The sequence below is a fragment of the Chaetodon trifascialis genome, chromosome 21, assembly GCF_039877785.1.
Source record: "Chaetodon trifascialis isolate fChaTrf1 chromosome 21, fChaTrf1.hap1, whole genome shotgun sequence".
NCBI classification, from domain to species: domain Eukaryota; kingdom Metazoa; phylum Chordata; class Actinopteri; order Chaetodontiformes; family Chaetodontidae; genus Chaetodon; species Chaetodon trifascialis.
This window is the reverse complement of record NC_092076.1, coordinates 17,847,842-17,869,707: the sequence shown is the minus strand read 5'-3', so window position 1 is coordinate 17,869,707 and position 21,866 is coordinate 17,847,842. Positions and strand designations below refer to the sequence as shown.

The 21,866-nt window shown below is 43.0% G+C and overlaps 1 protein-coding gene across 1 annotated transcript in view; it reads right to left on the bottom strand.

Annotated features, from left to right (window-relative positions):
- LOC139350240 (ras-related protein Rab-26) overlaps nucleotides 1-18,488 on the bottom strand; it is a 79,684-nt gene extending 61,196 nt beyond the window's left edge. The window contains exons 1-2 of the mRNA XM_070991495.1: nucleotides 17,987-18,488; nucleotides 15,936-16,046 (exon numbers count right to left, since the gene is read on the bottom strand). Coding sequence (XP_070847596.1) covers nucleotides 15,936-16,046; nucleotides 17,987-18,169 — 294 coding nt within the window. The 5' untranslated portion in view covers nucleotides 18,170-18,488. The remainder of the gene's footprint in view (nucleotides 1-15,935; nucleotides 16,047-17,986) is intronic.
- Nucleotides 18,489-21,866: the final 3,378 nt, after the last annotated feature.

Sequence of the window (21,866 nt, the reverse complement as noted above, 5' to 3'; positions counted from 1 at the left end):
TGGCTGTTGCCTTACTTCATCCTCTCCGCCTTTATTTTCTTGGAAACTAGAGTTGATTGTTGCGATTACTGAGCAGTGCTGGCATTTGTCATCGCACTTTTGGAGGGGGGAGTACAGAAAGGATGGCAAGAGAAACAGATAGAGCTTAAATGACAGCAAATGTGTGCGTATGTATGGGAGTGGCTATACAGAGAAAATGAGTTGAAGGAGGTGAAGATATGGAAGGACGGTAGATGCAAACGGTGTCTTGGGCATCAGAAAATCTTTATTCTGTTTGTGCAGTCTTGCAGTTCATTGCTGTGTGTGCATACAAAGTGTGTGTGTATGTTAGTGTGTGTGAAAGGCGCTACCCCCACCCTTCAGCTCTGCCGTTCATCCCTCACTCTCAAGGGTCTGCAGTGAGAGGCAGTGTTGCACTGTGATAAAGGAGTAGCATTACCACAGTCAACACATGCATGAAAATGCACACTTTGTGTTACACAACTACTTCTGTTTGCGCATGGTTCCCTAAATGCAGGCAGCATGCTTTTCAGAGTATACAAGGTCCACCTGGAGCTCATCTGAAAGAACATTCAAGTGGTATTTTTAAAAATAGCACCTGAATGTTTCTTGAGAAGCCATCAGGGACTTTGAAGTCTTCATAAAGGAGTTCACCAAGGATCCTCCTGAGGTCCTCTTACAATAGTCTGAACTCAAACAAGCCCTTGGAGCTTCTATTTCACAGAGTCTGTCTTGTCCTTGGTCGCCAATTCAGGATGACATTACTGTCTGTGAATACTGACGTGGTTTCATTCAACTTGTGTTCACAAGGATGTGGTTAGGATGACTGTACAATTCAATGGAAGTTTGCCATTTGTCATCAAAGTAAAACACAAAAAATCACAATAGTGACGAGTACTTTTCTGACATTGGTTATTTCAATACAGCAAATGTAAGCACAATGATTATATGTGATGTCCAGTGTAATGAACTGTTAACTCCTTTAGTGCTTTAGTTTAACTGTGCTCAAAATCATAACTTTTGGCTCCATAATTTTATAAAACTATCTCAAAATATGTTCATATCACCAGAATATAGTATTCCACTGAAAGTCAATAAACTAGAATTCATTATTTTAATGATCAAAATTTCATCATAATGTGACAAATGCCATTCACGGCTTCCCTGAGCCAGAAGGAACATCTTCAGCTTGCTTGCTTTGTTTGAACAACGTTCTCAATCCCAAATAATTTACATTTACCAGCTGCCTAAGAAATACTGAAATTCTAGGTGCAGTTCAACTGCGCAGTTAAGACATTTCTGCTGCACTGCTGTCTAGCAGGCAGAATAAATGCATACAGGTACATTACTTACTGTGATACAGCCTTTGCTATTTAACTACAGTGATACTGGTCTCATGGCGGTCTTGAGACAGTTCACAGCTCATCTTTGCTGTGGCACAGTTCTACTCGCATAATAGCTTTAGAAGTGATTTCCTACATGGGGAACATAAATTAAAAGGTACAGACGGTGTTGCTATAGCCACAGAGCACAGAAACAGCAATGAGGGTTCTGTGTTGTATTAGCCTGGAAATAGCTACAACACAGAGCAAACTATTTTCGGCACTGTGTTGATTGTGCCTGTCAGATCTTTGAGCTCCACTCCTCACTGTTCAGAACAAATACCTTTACATCTTTTTCCTGTGGCCTCGAGTTCCACCCATCCATAGCAGCTGTGAAAGTGGTCTTATTATAACAGGGGAGAGAGGATAATGTTAGAGAATACCAATGTCTCATTATGTTAGAGGAGGAGGAAGCAATAATGTGGAAATGTTTCATTTTCTGGATATCCTGACAACATGGTGTTCTTATCTTTGTAATCCATTTAAATCACTCTTCACACATTCCACAAGACGCCACATTCTGCTTTTATTTTAGAACCATTACCTTGGACGTCATGTCCTGACACCGGGGTCTTACGGGTGATGTAAGTAAAATGGCTTGGTGAGCAACAGTTTAAATGGTATGGCAACTTTCATCAATGCAGAAAAGCCAAACAAGGTGAAAATGAATGGACACATAATCACTGTTTCAATGACAAGAATCCATGAAGCTACAACAAACCATGAGAACATGGAGGCCAGCATGGTGACATTTCGAAGAACAGGAGCTAACGCTGACACAGCAGCAGCTGTGCAGGGAAAGTTCAGTTCTGGTTCATGTTTATAGTCTATCGGTCTGAATGTGTGCTGGATGAATGCAGGCTGTTCATCTTTCTGTGGATGATCCTCCGAGGAATATTATTGTTATCCTACATTTTAGGCACTTACCTAAAGCTCAACCTGGCAGTAAGTGGTGTGTAACCATACTAACTATTCACATCAACGAATGCCTGAATGTCTTAACAATTAGAAACAAATGAGACAAGAATTTCCCTTACATAAAGGAGACTTTATGTTGGCTGACCAAAATGAGACTAAAATGAATACACATTTCCTTCAAAAGATGCTAAATAATTAACACTGCATACATGCTGGAACACGTGCAAGAATTGGCACAGATTACGAACTGAACGCCAATGCTGATTCTTCTGTTTTTGTGTGTGTACACTCTCCAAAGGTGAAGTTAAAATTTAAATCTGTGCCAACTTCAGAACCGCTTTCACACAATGAAACAAAACCCAGCTGCAGTCTTCAGCAGAGCAGCTGTTACAATAACACCAATAAAGATTAAATATGAGGGCGTTTGATCTATGATATGAAAAGGGCAAGAGAGTAAAACAACACACTTCACTTCCTCTCTGAAGTCAAATAAATGTTAATACATACTGATGCTAATTTGTCTACTCTCTTTCTCAGTATACAGTCCTTCATGGTGCTAACTCACCATCCAAGCACACTACATGAGATCTAATTAATCCCTGGATAATCTGAGCAGTGTAAAATCGAGGCATACCAAAAGAAAACACTCACAGCAGGAGTTCACTGACTGGCGAAACTGCATACATACCTGATTTTCTTCATTTTAAAATCTAAAACATCTGCTTCTGTGAGTCTATGAATATGCATGCTTGTCTTGAGCAGATGCTCGCTTTATTTTAACTTGCTGAAAGCACGTTTAGTCTTAGGTAATGGAACCACAAAACCTTAGCTTCTGTAGGTTTAAGAAGATCTAAAGATTCCTCCTTTGAAGAGTTCTCCCAAGATGTATCTGGCTGTTTCTAAAAGCCCCCGCTCTAATAGACCACCAGGCAAATGGCTAAGCACATGAGATGTACTGTGACTCTTGTATTTGTGGATCGTGATGAACTCCTCAAATTAGTCTTCATCGTCATGACCAGTAAGGGTTTTCTCACAGTTTTGAATACATTCAAACTTTGTGTGTCCTGACAAGACCTCCCACCAATTTGTTTGTGGTTGAAATAGCTGAAATAGTAGTTTGTGACACTACTATTTCAGCTGTGTTAACAGAGTGAAGCTACTGAGTCTCACTTTAGGGGTTAGGGTGGGGAGTGGGATGTTCTGCTCTGCCTGATTTGTAAATGTGGCTGATAAAATTGATAAATGAAAAGAAATCTTGCGTGGAGCAGCAGTATGAAAGTGCTGAAAAAGGCTGATCTGACTTGTGCTTCAAACGCAGTACCCTGATTTGCCTTTTAGCAAGCCTTAGGCTTTTTTTGGTTGTGGTTAAAAATGGTCACAAGGGATAATGCTGATATTTATACACTATAAAAGTGATTAGTTCTTTGATTTTGCACACTGACCACTTCCTTAATGAACCTTTCCTGATCCATTCTGAATCTTCTGTGGTGCATACTAGTACATAGACCAGTGGTTCCCTTATCTTTCAGCCCACAGTACCCTGTCACAGGTAATATTTTATCATGGCAGTCCAATCCCCCCCGTGCCCTGCAGACAAGCCGCAGAGTTCTGGATACTGTAAATTTATTAAGGTCTTTGACGATATATAAGACTATGGCAGTAGTTTCTTTCAAACTGGCACTTCAGTAATTTGCATAATTTCCATGCGGTTGCTGCACAGGTCACTCATTTAACACTTGGTGCTGATGCCACTCATAAGCCCCACCTCCACCCGAGCATCCACCTGTAAGCTCTAATTCAAAGTGTCCTTTGGGAACCATGTTTTTAGAGTCACTCTCCTCTATACTGAGCCTTTGGTCAGAGCACAGATGCCTCTTTTCCCATTCTAATATATATCCTGATGTACGTTATGAAATCCTGTTTCTCATTTAAAAGATAACTCAGCTCCTTCCCTATGGAAAAACATGAGGGATTTCTTTGTTTTGATTGGGAGGAAAACGTGATACAAACTGCCGCTCATGTCCCTAAAAGCCTCAGTAACCACTTTCCCAAATATTCTGGGACAGCTTGAAGAAAAAAGTCTGTGAATGTAATGGGACCAACTGAAAGTACTATAGTGTGAATCTGTGCGCTGCTGAGGCGCACAAATTGAGATGAGATCAACCCAGACGGAGAGAACAGAAGTGAATACAGCTTTGTTGAGATTTCTCAAAACAGCGACAAATTACAGACGGAGACAAATTCTTTCCGTCCTCCCCAGTTGAGTTGTTAACAGCCTTTTCCTGTCCATCCATCTTTCACTAATTCACTCACACAAAACTAATTCCTTAAAACAGAAGCGTCATCTGTCATCTTTGAGCAGAGCAAGTGCCAGATAATACTGCACACTCACACTGTTGTCTTTAAACTGGAAAGCAATTCTTTTGATTTATTTTCCGAAGCCAAACGTCTAATTATAAACCTCAACACCGGCAGTGACGACAGCAACCTGAGAGGCAGCAGCAGACTCCTCAGAGTCAGATTTAGATGTATTTCTAAAAATATTTGAACAGGACCGAAGACAGGACAAATATAAATTCACGGGCGCATGAAAGACTGCTCGTTGCCACTCTGGATCCCTGAACTGGCAGAGAAACGGCGGTCAGGGAAAGTGAATGAGCAGCGTGCTCCTCTGCTTCAGCAGCTCAACAGTTGTGGTGAGCCAGAGCTCCTCAGATAAGACTGAGTGTGTGTAATTGAATTGGGCGGCTACCAGATGTGCTTTTTTCTCACAAAAGACACATATGTTTAGTCATTTATGAGGCAAAGAGGTCAATTATAGCGGCCAACACACAAAATGTTTACACCCAACTCTGCAGTTCGACTCAGCTCTGCAGACCTTTTTAGCATCCTTCCACTCAGTGTTTTGCTTTCATGGCTCGCAGCTTTAATGTTATGGTTCAGTCTCCCTGCTCTCATCTGCGCTGATTTCAGCAGCAAACAAAGTGGAGCATTTAGCAGCTACAAGGGCAAATGTTTCCCTCAGGAGATGAAGACCAAGACAGCGGCAAAATAAAGGTGAATGAATTTTTGTTTGCCAGATCAACTTTATTATGTATGTTTACAATGTGTTCTGCTGCCCACAAGTGGCCCCCCCAAAAATCTATTCATGCTACTTTAGGTTTTATTTCGCTTTATGTATTTCCATTATCTTATACAGCAAGCTTGGTGTGGCTTTTTGGAAGGGTTGGAAGAGTTATGTCGGCAAAGCAACATGCATCTTTTCTCTAACAGCTGAAACAGTGAGTGAGAGCTCCTCCACCAACAAGTCTTTAAGTAAGAATGTGACTGAAAAAAAAACATGGTTGTCTCTCCTCATTGTTCATCACCAAGGGTCATGTTGGCTTTACATGCAAATTCTGGTTGTTGAAACCATCATTTTCCAAGAAACAATACTTTGTCTTCAAAGGTAGCTGCGTGGCCCTGTTAACACCAACTATCCCATCACGTGGTGGTCAGGCATTAATTTGCTTCTCATACACAGACATGTGAATTTCCATGTGAAATCCGTTGACGTGCACAGATAAACACTTCACCCCCGACTTGCTCCGGTCGAGCCGTTCTGTGGCCTTCAGCAGAGGACAGTGATTGAACTGGAATGCTTACAATTCAGAGCGCACTGAACTGTGAGAGCGTGACGCAAAGCGGTGCTGAGCCCCGACCTGCCCTGAACGAACACCGGCCAAAAACCCATCTGTAAATTTGTCACCACATGCAGATTTTGGTTATGAAACTAAACCTTCCCCATCTCCAGCTGAGGACCTCAGTCAACCCTGAAGCTCGAGAAAGCCTGAAAGCCATCTGCCAGCCAAACGAGCGAAATCTGGTCGAAGCCGTTTCCACACATTCATTGCTTTGCATTGTTGTCACGGTTACTGGTCCATAACAACAGTCTCCTGGGAACCCGACAGGCACTTGAGTAGTCATGTGACGCAGAGGGAGAAAAAGGTAAAACCAAACAGGCCGATACACCTGCTCTGTGTGGGCACCTTTGTCAAAGTATCTGTCACCAGGTCTTCAGGCCTGCTGGGCCACTTAACGACTAATGAATCTGGGTCATGTTATATAAGAAGAAGAATTCACTAAGCTCAAAAAAAAAGGAGGTAAAGTAAATGTAAATGAAAACCTACAGCAGAGAGGATTAGGGATGAAGGGAGGAGTGGGAATGATCGGTTATGTAAGAGTGGAGCAAATGTGGCTTCGACTTTGTACTGTTCCTGGTGTTGCTGTCCCGTGGCGGCTTATTAGCATGAGTACGTTTCATCATTTTGCTTATTCATGAATACTGAAGTGCATCTGCATATGGCTTATTTTCAGCCGACACCGGGGGAGAAGAGCAGACGATGTGCAGACCAACGGGAAGCTTTTGACAGGGATCATAATGATCCATCCTGTGCTTTTATTTGTTTTGTCTGTTTGGTGTTTTTTTTTTTTTTTAGCTTTTCATCATTTGTGCAAAAAAGCAATAAAGCAAAAAAGCAACTGACAGAAAATGATAATGATGACAGAAAACCTGGAGGACAAGTTTCCAATAACATCCTTAATTGAACCTACAACCAATATCCTGTAAACAGCTTCATGATTTCAAGATAACGTGTCCACCAAGGTCAATGGTAATATGTTCCTGCCTTTTAAAACAGCCCACTGAGTAACACATGAAACCCTCACATTTATGACAGTGACTACATTTGTTAAGGATGACCATTTAATGGTTTTTATATGTTAAATCATTGTTTTCTGTCAATTCCTTTCATTGCAATCCAACAGAGTGGCAATATTAGTGAGAAATACCGAGCACACTACCAAAAAAAAAAAAAAAAAAAATCGCAGTTAGATGCTGTTAGGCTGCAGCATGGGTCAACTGTGGACTTCCACTAATCGCAGGGTTCGGAGTAAGATCCCTGACTGCTCCTGACCTTGAGGAAAACAATGAACCCCAAATTTCTCCCAATGGTCAGGCCAGTCTCATAAAAGTTTTATTTCAATGTAGCTAATTAATCAAATATGTACTTTACACACAAAACTGACAAAGATCCATCAAACAGAGCAGCTGACACAAAGAGCACTGTCTTACCACTACTGTAAGGAAGTACAGTAGAAACTGATATAAATAATGTAGAGTTGGAGACCGTCATCATCATCATCATATGCTGTGCTGTCTGACCCACAGTCACCTCACAACACTGATGACAGATCACACAGACTGACAAAGTCAAGGTTTCCTTATGTTAAGAGCGCTGTGTGAGCGGATGCATTTTAAATCAGGCCATGGGCAGCTGTACACGACGCCACCGATACGCTTACATAAAACATGGATGTACAATGAGGCCCTGGAGATGTCAATGATTCATCTCACATGAACAAATAAACAGCTAAACTATATGGAGCTGCTGACAGAGCGGTATTTCCACTGTGTTCCTATGGCTGTGTGTGTTTGAGCAAGAGTGAATCTGTGCATGTTTGTGTGTGAATGTGTGCCGGTGCGTGCATAATGTAGACTACCTTTCACCCGTTTCATATTGCAGACAGAAAATTGCCTTTGGTGTACCTGTGCATCGTCACTATGACAACCAGCATTGTCCAGTGCGGTCAGCGGTAAATTACAAAGCGGACGGTCAAGCTTAACGAAATTTAGAACAAAATCATTTGAAAGCCGCTGTCTGTACCAGGGGAATTAAAATTCACAGCCACAAAAAAAAAAGGCGCACCAGGATCGATTGACGACGTCTGGGAGCCTGAAGAGTGAACACTGAGGGACTGCAATCATCATCAGTCCTCTGCTGCCTGATTATAGTCTGTCGATCAGGATACCAAGGGCGCCAGTTCAACAGGCACATACACGTGCTGTATGACTGCACGCAGGCCTGCATGAAAGGCATAGAAACAGAAGCACATGCATACAGGTACGGGTAAAGGAGGGAGTTATCCAAAGCTGGCCTCACACCAGAGGGCAACTGGACAGATTGTGAGTCCGATTCGGCCCAACCAATGATCGTGGCTTGTGCCCAATACGAGGCCTGTCTGAATGGCCCAAACGATCCTGCAGCGCAAGGAGTTTACAGACACCTGAGTGTCACCGACTGGATCGCAGCCTCCCTGATTTCAGACTTGTGAAAGGAACAGCGGTGGAATGTAGAGCAGAAACCTGCAATATCCAATAAGAGCGTAGCCGACCGGGAAGCGTCACCAACCGGACGTTCACCTGCAGCTCGCACTGCAGAATGTATGAGCAATGTCAATCTTCCCAGCCATGACTTCATCCACAGCTTTTTCTCTTCTTTTGTTTCACTTCAAAATATAGAAGACACAACGGCAACAAGCTGATGACAACAGTCCGTTTCCTTTTTTCTTCTAAGGTCACGTTTCTGTGTGATCCCATGCGCCTGGAATCGCCACTCATGCCTAGTGTGTGGTCCAGCGTCTTGTCTGGTGTAAGTGTTCTTTCAATTAAAGTATTAAAAATCAGTTAAATCTGTCGTTATGTTTGTGGTCTCCCTCGCTTCTTAACATCAGTTAAGATTTCTAAATCCTCTAGCGTGCATCAAGCGTAAGCAGAGTGCACATACCAAAGATATCACTTAGACAGATCTAATTAACCGATTTAATTACTGGGACCACGGCCAGAACATGTAGCATCTATCTCACACCAGTCGTGCTGCCAGCTCTAAAGAAAACATTTCCCATGAAAACTGTTGCTTCCTACTCTTGTAAATCAGGTGTAAATCTCACAAGCTTGATGCAATATTTAGTCTTACAACCATCACTGAGAAGCTACGGGTGCCAGCAGCCATCAAGGAGTTATGGGGAACAGTTTGGATGATGACAACAAAAGGCAACTGAATTCAGTGCTGCTTGATAAACGACTACAGTTCATTCAGCGTTGTAAACCTAAAATTATTCATGGCCTGTTTCCTGCCGAAATATTTCCAGGAATCAATTTCAGTGAGACAGAAATGGGACACTTTCTGTTCACTTCCAGAGCAGCCTGTCGCAAAGCGCTTTCCCCCTTTGTCTTCACCGAAGACGATAAACATGTTGAATGTGAGTTCTTTATTATCCCGTCACTCCTTCCGCCATCTGCCTTCACCACTGTGAACTCCGCTCACGTCAGCTTTGTTTGCTGTGGAAGAACGGCAGCTTCTCTCAGGTTCATATGCCCAAGCGATAGAGGAGGGCTGTTCTCCAGAATCGAACTCTGTGGCTCACTTCCCTACCACAGGTTTTCTCCGTCTGCAGTTGATGAACCTCCTGCACAACCTGGTGACCAAGCGTGGTTTCGTTCAGTCATACATGATCACTTCCAGGTGCAAAGCAGAGAGTTTTCTCTTCATCTTTAGCAAAGAGGATTTAAAAGGCTAAAAAGGATTTTGCTGTGATCATCCTCTCACTTCTTCCACCACGTTCCGTCGCCAAAAACCTAATGAGCAAACTTCCAGAGCTTTGGAAAGTTGCTCAGGAGGGACAGAGCTCTCTTTCCGATTTGTGCTGTAAAGCATCGTCTTTTTTCCTCCAAATCTGACTTTGTGCAGTCGTGCAAAAAGGGATTCGTGTTACTTTTCTGATGCAAAGTTAAGAGTTTGCTCTTTGAATGTGCTTACATGCTCACTTCCTGGTTGTGATTGGGTTTTTGGAGTACCTGATTATGTTCAGTGCATGTCAACAGCTTCTAGATATACTGCCTGGAGCACTCGGATAGAAACCAGGATTCCTCAGGCTTTTAAAGTTTTCTGAAACCATCTCATAGCAGATGAGATGGTGAGAGATCAAGACACTGCTGCAGGCAGGTGATCAGACACCTGGATACTGTGATAATCGTATATAATGGGCTAAGAATACTTTTCAAGTTTCATGTAAATGCCATATCTTGAATGTAATAGAAAAACAGGATCAGGCTCAAAACCAGGATACTAACGCAGAAATGAATGCACTTTTTGTCTTCAGTGATTTCTACCTACCAATGGCCATTACCACATGTTCTGAGAGCTTGTCCAAACTGCTTCCCTGTTGCAAAGTTTAGAGTTTTCTCCTCATCTTTAATGAGAGAATGTGCACACTCTTCTAAGTGATTCTCCAGCATCCTTCCCTCCACCATCACCACAAACTCTGAAAGCTTTAGCTCCATTTGCTCGGGAGGAGCAGCTTCTTCTTCCGGTTTGCTGCCAAGAAGCAAAACAGCATATTTCTCTCCAAATATAACCTTGTGGCTCACAAAGTATAATGCACAATAGAGGCTGAGTACCTCATCTCAGATTTCTCACAGAACAATTTAGGTGAGTAATTTAGGAGCAGCCATATCTGCAGTTTGATGAGCCTGATGCAAACCCAGAGCTCATATCGCTTTCTTGTTACACAGTTGGTCCATTTTAGTTAGTGGTTAGTGAAGAGGATACATATGTTGGGAGTGCCATCTGCCATCAGTGTGAATTTTGAGAACTAAAGCTCCATTTGCTCTGGAAAACAGCAGCTTCTTCCTGATATTAAGTTGCAATTTTTATGCAATCTATACATGTAGAGTTTGTGTACATCTGAAATCAACATGTTGCACCTTTAACTCTGAAATTGAAATAAAGATGAAGGTAAACAAGACTCAATCCGGCAGACCAAAAAAACTAAATAAAAAGCACATATATGTAAACTGTGTCACATGGTCCTTAGCAGAAGTGAGCGTGGTCAGTATAATGCTCCTGTCATTCTCTGGCAGACTGTTGCTCCTTCCAGGCCACACACAAACACAAACACACACACACACGCGCACACACACACACACACACACACACACACACACACACACACACACACACACACACACACACACACACACACACACACACACACACACACACACACACACACACACACACACACACACACACACACACACACACACAAAACCATCTGTGTCAGTGCGAGCTGTGCCGCCGTTTGTTTAATGATTAACTGGTCTGCTGCTGTGCTTCATCATTTCAAGCTGAGTGAATAGGTGGTGAAAGGGAGAGAAAAAGCCGTACTATGGAAATGAGAGATAGCGCACGCTAAATGTGCACACATATACACAAACACATACACACACACACATCATGGACAGTCAGAAAGACAAGCAGAAATACACCCTGCTATTGTAACAACGTGGGACAAGACAAATCTCATCAGCAGTCCCAATAAACTTCTCCCTGGAACAGGCTGTCTGAGAGCAGTGTTTGAAGCTTGATTCCTGACTCATTTCATCCTGTCAGGACAAATATTAATAAATGGTAAAAAGCAGGATGAAGTTAAGGTTTTGCTTTAACCCACACTCACTGCTGCACTGCCAGGCATTCCTGTCCCAGTGTCTCCTCAGTGCTGCTATTTAAATTAAATCAGGTGCCAGATGAGCACAAAGGCATACGTCTGACCCCGTATTCGCACTGCGAGAAACATCACATCAGGATGTTTCTTGCCTTCAGAGCTGAACAATTGGGTAATTTTCCCGATGTGCGTGATAACAAGCTTGTTTTGCTCCCCTGCTGACATGATTTTATCTCGTCAGAACTGCCTTTCACACTGCCCACAGTCTCAAAGAGGTACATAAAAAACTAAAGACCACGTAACTTCACAACATAAGAGCGAACGGAGCTGTCCGTCCTTCACTTTAACAAAACAAAGGTTACACTTAAAGCAACAAATTCGCCACAAATTGGCTTTTCTTGATGTTGACTTTATCATCTATATCAACATTGAACTCAGATGAAAAGACTTCCATTTCAATCAAGCTCAGAGTTCGATTCAAGATAACCTCTGCTGCAGTCTGTCAGCTGCAAGCTGCAAATCTGCTGCCAAAAATGAAGTACATTTCTTCAAATATCACTGAACAGTGTGATCTAAAAGATTTTCACTGAGCTTTTGGGATATTTGCCCTCCGGTCATATACCCGTGAAACCCAAACCATGCACGTGGCCCCGGTAGATAACTGTCCCCAGTAGTTATTTGTAATGTTTTAGCATACACTGAGCAAACATACAAACAAAAACGAATATTGGCTCTGACCCTGACATTTCTTTCTTGGTGTATTCTGTGGGTCTTCAAGGAATACGAGCGGGGAAAAAAGAACAATGCATCGACGGAACAACGGCGTGGCACCGAGTGTTCTCATTAAAGCTCAGGGAGCACAGACGCCATGGCCTGCACATTCAAGCCTTTTCAAATCAACTCCACAAAACTAATGTAGCCGGGCTTCTCGTGCAATGATGAGAAGTCACACACTGTGACGGTGATTTTTAGTTGAATGCCGCTTGTCAACGTTTCCATCAAACAGTCTCTCTCAAGGTATGTAACGGACCGTGAGACAGACCAAGCGTAGAGGAGCGTAGAGAAGAGGCTCGTGCTATTTAAAAATAGAACCGTATCATGTAACATCCACTACACAAGCCTTCAGCAGAGGAGAACTAGCTCCAGCTCTCTAACACCATTCTCCAAAATTATTATTACAAAACAAAGTGCGTGCTGAAGGGTTAACCATGCAGGTTATTTTCAGGTCTATGATCACATAAGAAAGCTGACGAAGCAGACCGATTTCAAAAGAGTGCAAGAGCACACTTTTTCAGTCTCAACAGCCCAGATATTCAAGCTGCTAATAATAAAACTCTTTAAATAAATCTAGACAACAAAAAACTAACAAAGTAGAGACTGAGACTGAGCAAGCACAGTGAGATTGAATGTATGTGTGTGTGCACGCTCTTGTATGTGTGTGTGTCTATATTTTTGACAATCTACTTGATATTTAGACCTTGAAATTAAGGACAGTATAGATTTCTTTCCAAAAAAGGAAGTTAAAAAGGACTGTTTAAAGATTTTGCTACCTCCTTTGTTGTAAACGGCAGATATAATGTGCATGAGTGAGCTTTAGAGATGCTGCTAGGCCGGCTGTCTTACCTTCGTTACCTATTTTGATCAAGCCAAGCTAGCTTTTTGTGCTAAGCTAACAGCCTCTTGTTCTAGTTTGAGGATTAGCATACAGTCGTGAGAGTGGTATCAATCTTCTCATCCAACTGTCAGCAGGATGGTGAATAACCCAGAAGTGTGATACCCAGAATGTCAACTACCCTTTCTCCAACCTTTACCTATGTGTATCCATAAAGGCTAAGACACTAGTGAACGCATTATATCAAAGAGTTCTCACAGATATGGAAGTACAAATGTGTGTTTGTGAGTGCTGATGTGATCAGTCTGCTAAAGTAAATAATGACTACCTGTACAGAAAAAGACAAAGAAAACGGGTGCTTCCAGTGCATTTTCAACGTGCTCACACTGTCAACCTTTACTCTAACAAAGGCAGAAACAAAGCGTCTACACATTGAGAGGCAAACAAAGCCTTTTGATCCAGATGCTGCAAAAGTTTTTGGATGTGCACGCTCTTTATTCTGTTTGTTTATGGAAGAGATAACGACCAATTGTCCCCGCTGAGGTCTGCACAGACTTTGGTCCATGAATGCAGATGTAAGGCCTTTTTTCTATTTTTACCTCTCTTGCCTGTGGTACTTCCTTTGAAAAGACTGCTCGCTTTTCTTTAGTCCAAAACACAACACGGTCCTGTTATTGCCGCAGGAGAGCGGCTCCCTTGCTTGGTATATCCTGTCGAGTGTACTTTTACCTCTAATGTTAACTGGTATGTTGCCTAAGAGGCTGAATTATTAGACGGCAAATGATATTGCATGTTTTATATGCAGTGTGGTAATGCCGCGGCGCTTCCTATTTGCGCTAGCGGTGTCAACACACATCGTCAGAAATCCTGCTGGGCTGCAACAATGTGTTTTCAGCTCTTGTTCTCCTTCTTGCTATTGGCTTAATGTACTGGAATATAACCTCTTTCTGGTGTTGTTCCACTGTAACTCGCTGTGGATGACAGCATCAGTGAAACAGGGCTGAAAATGCCTCCGAGGGGAAGAGTTTTCCAAACAGCCGTGTCAGATTCCGCAGTTACAGGGGTCTTGCTTAGGGGAGCAATAAGGCAGTAAAAGAGTGAAAGGGTCACTGCTTCTCGTCCACTGCGGTGACACTTAAAGTGTGGCTGTTTTTCACTGCCACTGGAACCCTCATCTCTAATTTCCCCCAGGGCACAATAGGCAGAAAATGGGTTAGCCATTAGCAGTAAAAAAAGGATTAGCCCGTCAATAAATATCCTCACTTTAAATTACCTTTTTAATTTAGTGTAATTCAGTTCAAACGTGCTGTATCCCGTCGGGGTTTAAACACCTTGCTAGTCACCTCGTCTTACAGCCCTGAGACCATGAACGAGAGCTGGCACATCAGCGTTTGGAGCTCAGCTGTTACAGCTGCATGACATTCTTTTACGGAAACGGCTTCCATCTTAGGGTGGCATGGTGGCGCGTGCCTTACAGCAAGAAGGTCGCTGGTTCGATCCCCGGGTTGGGCAGCGCCTTTCTGTGTGAGGTTTGCATGTTCTTCCCGGCACCTGGCTTCCTCCCACAGACCAAAAACATGCTCATTAGGTTGATTGGTGACTCTAAATTGTCCGTAGGTGTGAGTGTGAGCATGAATGGTTGTTTGTCTGTATATGTTGCCCTGCAATTGACTGGCGACTGGTTCAGGGTGTACCCCGCCCTTCGCCCAATGACAGCTGGGATAGGCTACAGCCCCCCCGCAACCCCGAAAGGGGTAATCGGGTATAGAAAATGGATGGATGGATGCTTCCATCTTTTCAGTGTATGAAAGCACCCATCATGCCCAGTCGCCCTCTTGGCCTGAATGCGTCACATTACAGTAAGCGTGGTGCAAAAAACCCAAAAGTATCTCTTTAGCTTCCTTCCAAGGAAAAGGTCAGGCAGGCCATGAAGGCGACATGGCAGGGCTGTAGTAAGAGTAATAAACTGTCATCTGCTCTAACAAAACTGCAAATGTTAGCATGTCTGGCTAACCAGCTTACTACATACAGCAGTAAACTATGAAGGAAAGAGAGCATTTCAATAACTAAATATTGTGGAGTTACAGCTTCCATCAGAAATAAATGGCACATTCACTGTGCAGTGTTTCCCCACTGTGTGGGAGCTGGTACTGAATGCTCTCAGAGTGAAGCTAGAGTTATGCTGCTCCGCGTTACACATAAGCAAACGTTCAGGTGTCATTCTGTCATATCCTTGAGTGTGTGTGTTCTTTTATACTTGTGTTGCCTGGGGTCACAATGCACGTGTCCTCCAGGAAGCAGTGTCACGTTGAGCAAACAACAATGTAAAGAAAAGACAACACTGAACAAATCAGGAAACAGAAATCAATTTCACCCTGATGGCAGAGACAGCAGAAAGCTGGATCAACCAATCAGCTCGCCTGACAAGCAGGTGCATGCTACGTGTTGCTCAGATTTTGGAGATGTGCGTGTCAGCACCTTGTGAATGGTCAGCAAAGGCTGTCCAAGTTTCTGTTTCTTAAGCTGCAACCTAGAGCCATAAAGTTGGCTGGAGCAGCAACGATGAACAACAACACCTTAATTCTGTACTTTGAACACTTTTCCTCTGATTGTGTGTGTGTGTGTGTGTGTGTGTGTGTGTGTGTGTGTGTGTGTGTGTGTGTGTGTGTGTGTGTGTGTGTGTGTGTGTGTGTGCTCACCCTGAAGTCGATGCCCACAGTGGAGATGAAGCTTCCGGCTAGAAAGGCTCCATCTTTGAAGCGAACCAGCAGACAGGTCTTTCCAACACCTGAATCCCCCACCAGCATCACCTGAGACACACACAGAAGGAGCGCAGGCTCGGATGACACAAGTCAAGCCTTGTGTGTGTGTGCAGCTGAAAACTTATCTACAAATACACAAGTTTAAGGCAACACACACACAGACATGCGCACTCCCCAAACTCCCATCTAGAGAGGAAACAGAGCGTTACACTCACTCCAGTGGGAGAGAGCAGATTGTACAGACCAATGGGACAGAGAGAGAGGTGGGACCAGGAGCGTGTTTCTTTCCTTTCTTCCCATCAACACAAAAACTCGGCTCACTTTTGTGCCTTTCGATATGTTTGCGTTGCAGCCATGCACTGTGCTGCACATGTCAATTCTATACTCTGATATGAAAGTTCAGTGTGTCTGTGCCACTGAACCGTTGAGCACAGAGCAGTGATTTTGGCCGGCCTGTCATAGCAACAGTTGTTATTCAGGATGCAAAATTGACACCAGCAGCCAGCCCACATGATGAAAATGCAAACTTACATATGCTCAATGCAGATCATTATTATCATCATCTCCATTTCACTCTTCCTTAATTATATTGTATGTTCAATACAGACAGCAGGGCTGCAATTAAATGATCGTTTTTCAATATCGATGCACCTATTGATTAGTTTGTTTTAAAAGGATTAGCCATTTAGTCTACGAAAGCCCAGGGTGACGTCTTGAAATGCCTTTTTTTGTTGAAACAAAAGCCCAAAGACTAAAGAAAAACATTCAATATTAAATGTTACATAACACACAGCAGAGCACATTTGAAAAGACTGAAACGATTCATCGACCGTCAGTGAGGACTGGATGTGTTTTCCTGTTAACACCTAACATTCCTGCAGAGACATTGTGTGTCTTTTGTAGGTGACAAACAAGCTCAGAGTGACTTTAAAATGGGAGTCATTCGAATTACTTTTACTTCTGATGTTTCTAACATGGAGGTTTGGTAACAGAAAGCGGCTGATGCATTTTGGGGTGTGTAGTAGAAGCCAGATGTTTTGTCATTATGCCTACTGCTAAACAAAAAGCCTCCTCAGCGCTGCTGGTAATTGATCTCATGCATAATAGAAACCCCTCCTCACCATCTCTTTGGTATTATTGCACTGGGCTGGAGCTGTGCTGCACACCACTTAACGCTCCTGCTGCTTCCTAAACTTCAGCATTCGCAGGTAACCGAGTAGTGGATACACCTTAATGTATTTCCTCTGTGTGAGAGGAGTCTGGGGATGAAACATGATGACATTACACAGCTGAGGATACATTTTCCGATAAGGATAAAACTATCTATCATGCATTTTTGGACTGTGCTCTCTGTGGGAAATAACAATGAAATGAACTTTTCCAGCAGCCCTGCTCAGAGAGGTGTGACATCCAGCACATATCCACATATTCTACAGCCACCGGCACCAGACAGGCACAGCTATGGAAGCCCATTTCTGCCAAGATAAGGAAAAAAAAAAAAAAAGATGAATTCACTCACAACTCATATCTAAGCCAAAGTTATGAGATGAATTAGATAATTAAAATGATGAAATAAGTCAAATAAGAGTCAAAACTGTGAAAAATTCAAAATTATAAAACACTAACGCAAAACAGAACAGCTTTATTTTTACAGTCCTTCTACCTTTTTATCTGTGCTATATGTTTTTCTTTTCTTGGCGATGGTGAGTCTCCATACTCACCTTCAAGGAACAAAGAAGAACACCAAACCGAACACACCTTCATTTTATTTTGAACACACAAGTGATGCTGATGATGCTTTCCAGTGCAAATCATTTCGCTTTCTTTGAATTCAGCTCGACACGCAGAACACCAAGACCAATCAGGGACCCCTCAGTTTTAAAGGTGACTTAATGGGCTTCCTCAAACCTCGCACCTGTGGTCACTTCCTAGCTGATTGCTTAACTGAAAACATGTTCACAGAATCTCTCGTTGAACTCTGGGCTCACCTTGAAGGCGATGTCATAAAACTCTCCGCTGTTGCTCAGGGACGGTCTGCTGGGATAAACCAGTCCGGAGGACGGAGCGGCAGCGGCGGCCAGCCCTCTCCCCGTCCTCCCGCCGCCGCTGCTCGGCGACGCCTTGGGGCTCTTGGAGCTCCCTTTGCCTTTCACTGCCTTCTTCCTGGACATGGCTCTGATCACCTGCTCAGCTCCGCGCAATTAAGATTAAAAAGAGGCCGAGGAGGAGAGGGAGAAATAGACGAGCTGGCTTTTTCTTTCAGTCTTCCAACACTTTTCCCTTCCGGAGTTCTGCTCGAGGCGCGTTGAGGCAAAGAAGTTCACCTGTGCGTCAAAATCATGACTGTGCGTAAAGCGTAAAATGGCAACGCTTTGACAGAAAGTGGCTGTAAAGAGAGACAGCTGCTGTCCCGGTGGTGCAGCTGGTTCACTGGATATCTGAGGTCTGCTTCACGATGTAAACAGCTCTCTCTCCTCCCTCGCTCGTATTGTGATGTTGGGTACGCGTGGAGGCATGGTTGTTTCCGTGCGTTTATAAGGAAAATCCACCCTAAAATGGAAACGGTCATTTGCTTTTCCAGTCAGTACCGGCAAGTCTATCACAGCAGGGGGGGAAGAATGATGATGTGACACTAATGTGCCAATCATTAGGAAAAACTGGTTTGGTTTGAGTTTTGGGGGGGTTTTTTTCTTCCAGATTGGACTCAGTGCCCATGGTCACAGCAGCTGACAGTCTCAAAAATATTTTCTAATTAACTGTTCCAGGATCTGTCTTTGATCCCTTCAGTGCAATTTGACACTTGAGTGTTCATCCTAAAGAGGGACTGGGTCCAATCCATACCATTAAAAACTAATCTGTGCAGCGTGGTAGAGATGAAAAGTAAATTGTATTTTAGGGTGTATTTTTCTTTTAAAGGCGCAGCTTTGTGTTGGTGCTGATTCAGACTTTGGATTTGTGTGACAGCTCACACATGGAAGCTTTACGTTTTCCTCCACAGACACTTTCACATTCAAGGCTGCATCACTCAAGTGTCCAATAGGCTCCCCACATTCAGAGCTCTTTCTGGGCACAGAGCTGCAGACGCTCAGCAGGCTGGAGATGTCAAGTTTGGGACTTCAGGCTGCATCTAGTGTCTCAGTGTGTGGCCTGTGCATGCCTCATTTAAAGCTCTTTGGATTCAGAGTTGCTCTAAAAGCAGGAAAGTCTACAATGTGACTACAGGTGATTTGATGGAAGGCCACAGAGTCATGTAATCAATGTAGGTCTATAATAAAGTAAAAGCAAAGTTTGGCAACAGTTGTGTGAGAAGAAATGAGGTGGTAAGTGGAAGTGAAAACCACCAGAATAAAAGCAGAATACACCAATTAATATATCCCCTGAAAGCATCTATAATCAATCTGTTTATATCAACAATGCATCACACGACCACTTGAATATGAAAAGGGTCGCACATAGTGATAAACCCAAAGAAGCTCTAACCCATCTGGTGACCGTTCGATGGTACATTCATCAGGTGTTCAGAAACATGACTCCAAATGAGCATTATCTCTCTGCTGGATGTGAAAACTGTTGCTTACAAGTTCATCACGTCAGTGTAAGAGGGTGAAAGCATGTCAGTGTTTTGTTTAAAGCTTGTTTCATCTGCTTCCAAGTGGCCAAAAATCAGCTCCTGCAGGTTTAAAGAGTCTTTTGATTTAGATCGTAAGTCCTTGTGGAAGGCGTTCATCGCCTTTACATTTTATGTTGAAGAAAATTTTCTCATTCATTTTAGTACAGTCTAATGGAGCCAGCATGCAGCGGCCATTAGGGGAGGCAACTCTACATGAGCTCAGGAGGTTGCAACTGAGTATAAATGCCTCATTCTAGGCATTTGACTCCATGCAGTTTTAAACGAAGCATTCTGGGTTGTCCCACCAGTAGACTGAACGTCATCATCATCATGAATGAAAAAGCTGGTGTCTATTTAAGCTTTTTCATCGCTATTATTTACAGAAATTCCCTAATAGTCAGTCATGTTTGCTTATTTTTCAACATATTTTAGCCACTGAGATTTGAACCCACCTGACTATTACTGACTGTGGAGCCAAAATGTGTGTGTGTGTGTGTGTGTGTGTGTGTAGGAGAACTGTTCGATAGAGCTCCTTAAAGCCATTTTCCTGCGTCCACAGTGACGATACGAACTCAACGAAGCATTTTACGTAACATGAACGAAGGATGGTCTGTGCTGCTCTGGTGATTCACTTCCTGAGACGCTGCTGTCCTCTGTATGCCCTGTTCTGGCCTGTTTGTTCTCAGGAAGATTTTTACTTCAGTTAGAAACTTTCACACCTGAGAGCTGCCCAGTACAACCAGTAGCCAATGGTGTGTCTTGAGGAATGTGATATGATTCACTTCTACTTCTACAGACTCTGCCAGCAGGGCCTCAAACTGACAACTCACACCCCTTTTGGTCAGAGCCCAGTCTTTAAGCATTGCTGCCGCCCCCACTTTAACATTATATCAGAGGACAACAGGGAAATTGCCAAACGGGAGCTGTGGAGCTGAGACAGACGCATGTCCCTGCTGTCTGTTACACAATCTGAGCACACAAAAAAAGGATGGCCGTGTGATCCGGCGGGCAATCTGTAAGTTAACCATCAAAGTCACATAAAACTGCAAGAAAGGCTGCAAAAGGGATTCCGCAGGGAAATTTATTTGCAGTCTGGAGGCGGGGAGCACAACAATCAGGATGCGGATACGTTTGATGAGGAGACTATTAAAAACGGCCATGCTGTGAGAGCGGAGCATCGTCGAAAGCAACGAGCTGCGAACAGGAGGAGCACACACACACTCATCCACCACTGATGGAATGGAGTTTCTACCTGCAGCCACACTGACTGCACGAGCTGCTGAGCTGTTCATTGGCCCTTGGACTTAATTGTCAGTGCCTGTCACTCAAAGCACATATTCACGGCCCCAAAGAGTTTAATATTAAATAAAAAACAAGACATTAAGAAAATCTCATGAGTAAACAGTGTAAATGAACCAATGGATTGTGAAATTATTTTAAAAATCATTCAAGATAGACAGGTGGTAGCACTTTAGCCACTTAGCTCCGGCCTGTCCTTTTATTTATCTTAACAGTGAGGCTGCTCATCGCTTCACACAAACACAAACAAATGACTGGGTCTGTTTTTATTATCAGTAAAGACAGATGGTCCGCTATGTCGACACTCACATTCTGGATTTTAGACCCAACAATAGTGGCACCGCTGAATGTTTTTCCATCTACTGTCTTGCTTGTGGTCTGTGGCACAAGAGGGACTAACCACTCAAATAAGTCATATTTTAGATGCACTGCATGCTCCAAGTAGGTGCCATATGTGTTCTTTGAAAGATATCTTCATCAGATGTGTAGAATCCAAAGCCAAAAACAGGCTCACTTTATCATTCAAAGACACTCAGTTGTTGAGAAATATTTTTTTAGATTATGTTGTAAAAGAGGAATTTTACACACATTTTATTGAAAAGAAAAGAAAAGAAAAGAAAAGAAAAGAAAAGAAAAGAAAAGAAAAGAAAAGAAAAGAAAAGAAAAGAAAAGCTGTTAATAAGAGAGATAAATCGGTATGGCTTGGTTAACTTGACGGGATGAGTCTGACGGTCAACCACAAAGCCCAGACAGCATGTTATCTGGACGACAGCACCATCTAGTGGCCTCTTTGTGTTACTGTCGCTCCCACCAAAAAGCCACAGTCACAAGCTTGTGTTCGGATGCTGTGACATCCAGTGTAATCGCGGAGCTGTTGATGACAATGAGGAGACTTTATTTTCTTCTTATTTCGAAATAAAATTTATTTAATTTCCATTCCATTCCTAATTTGTTCCCTC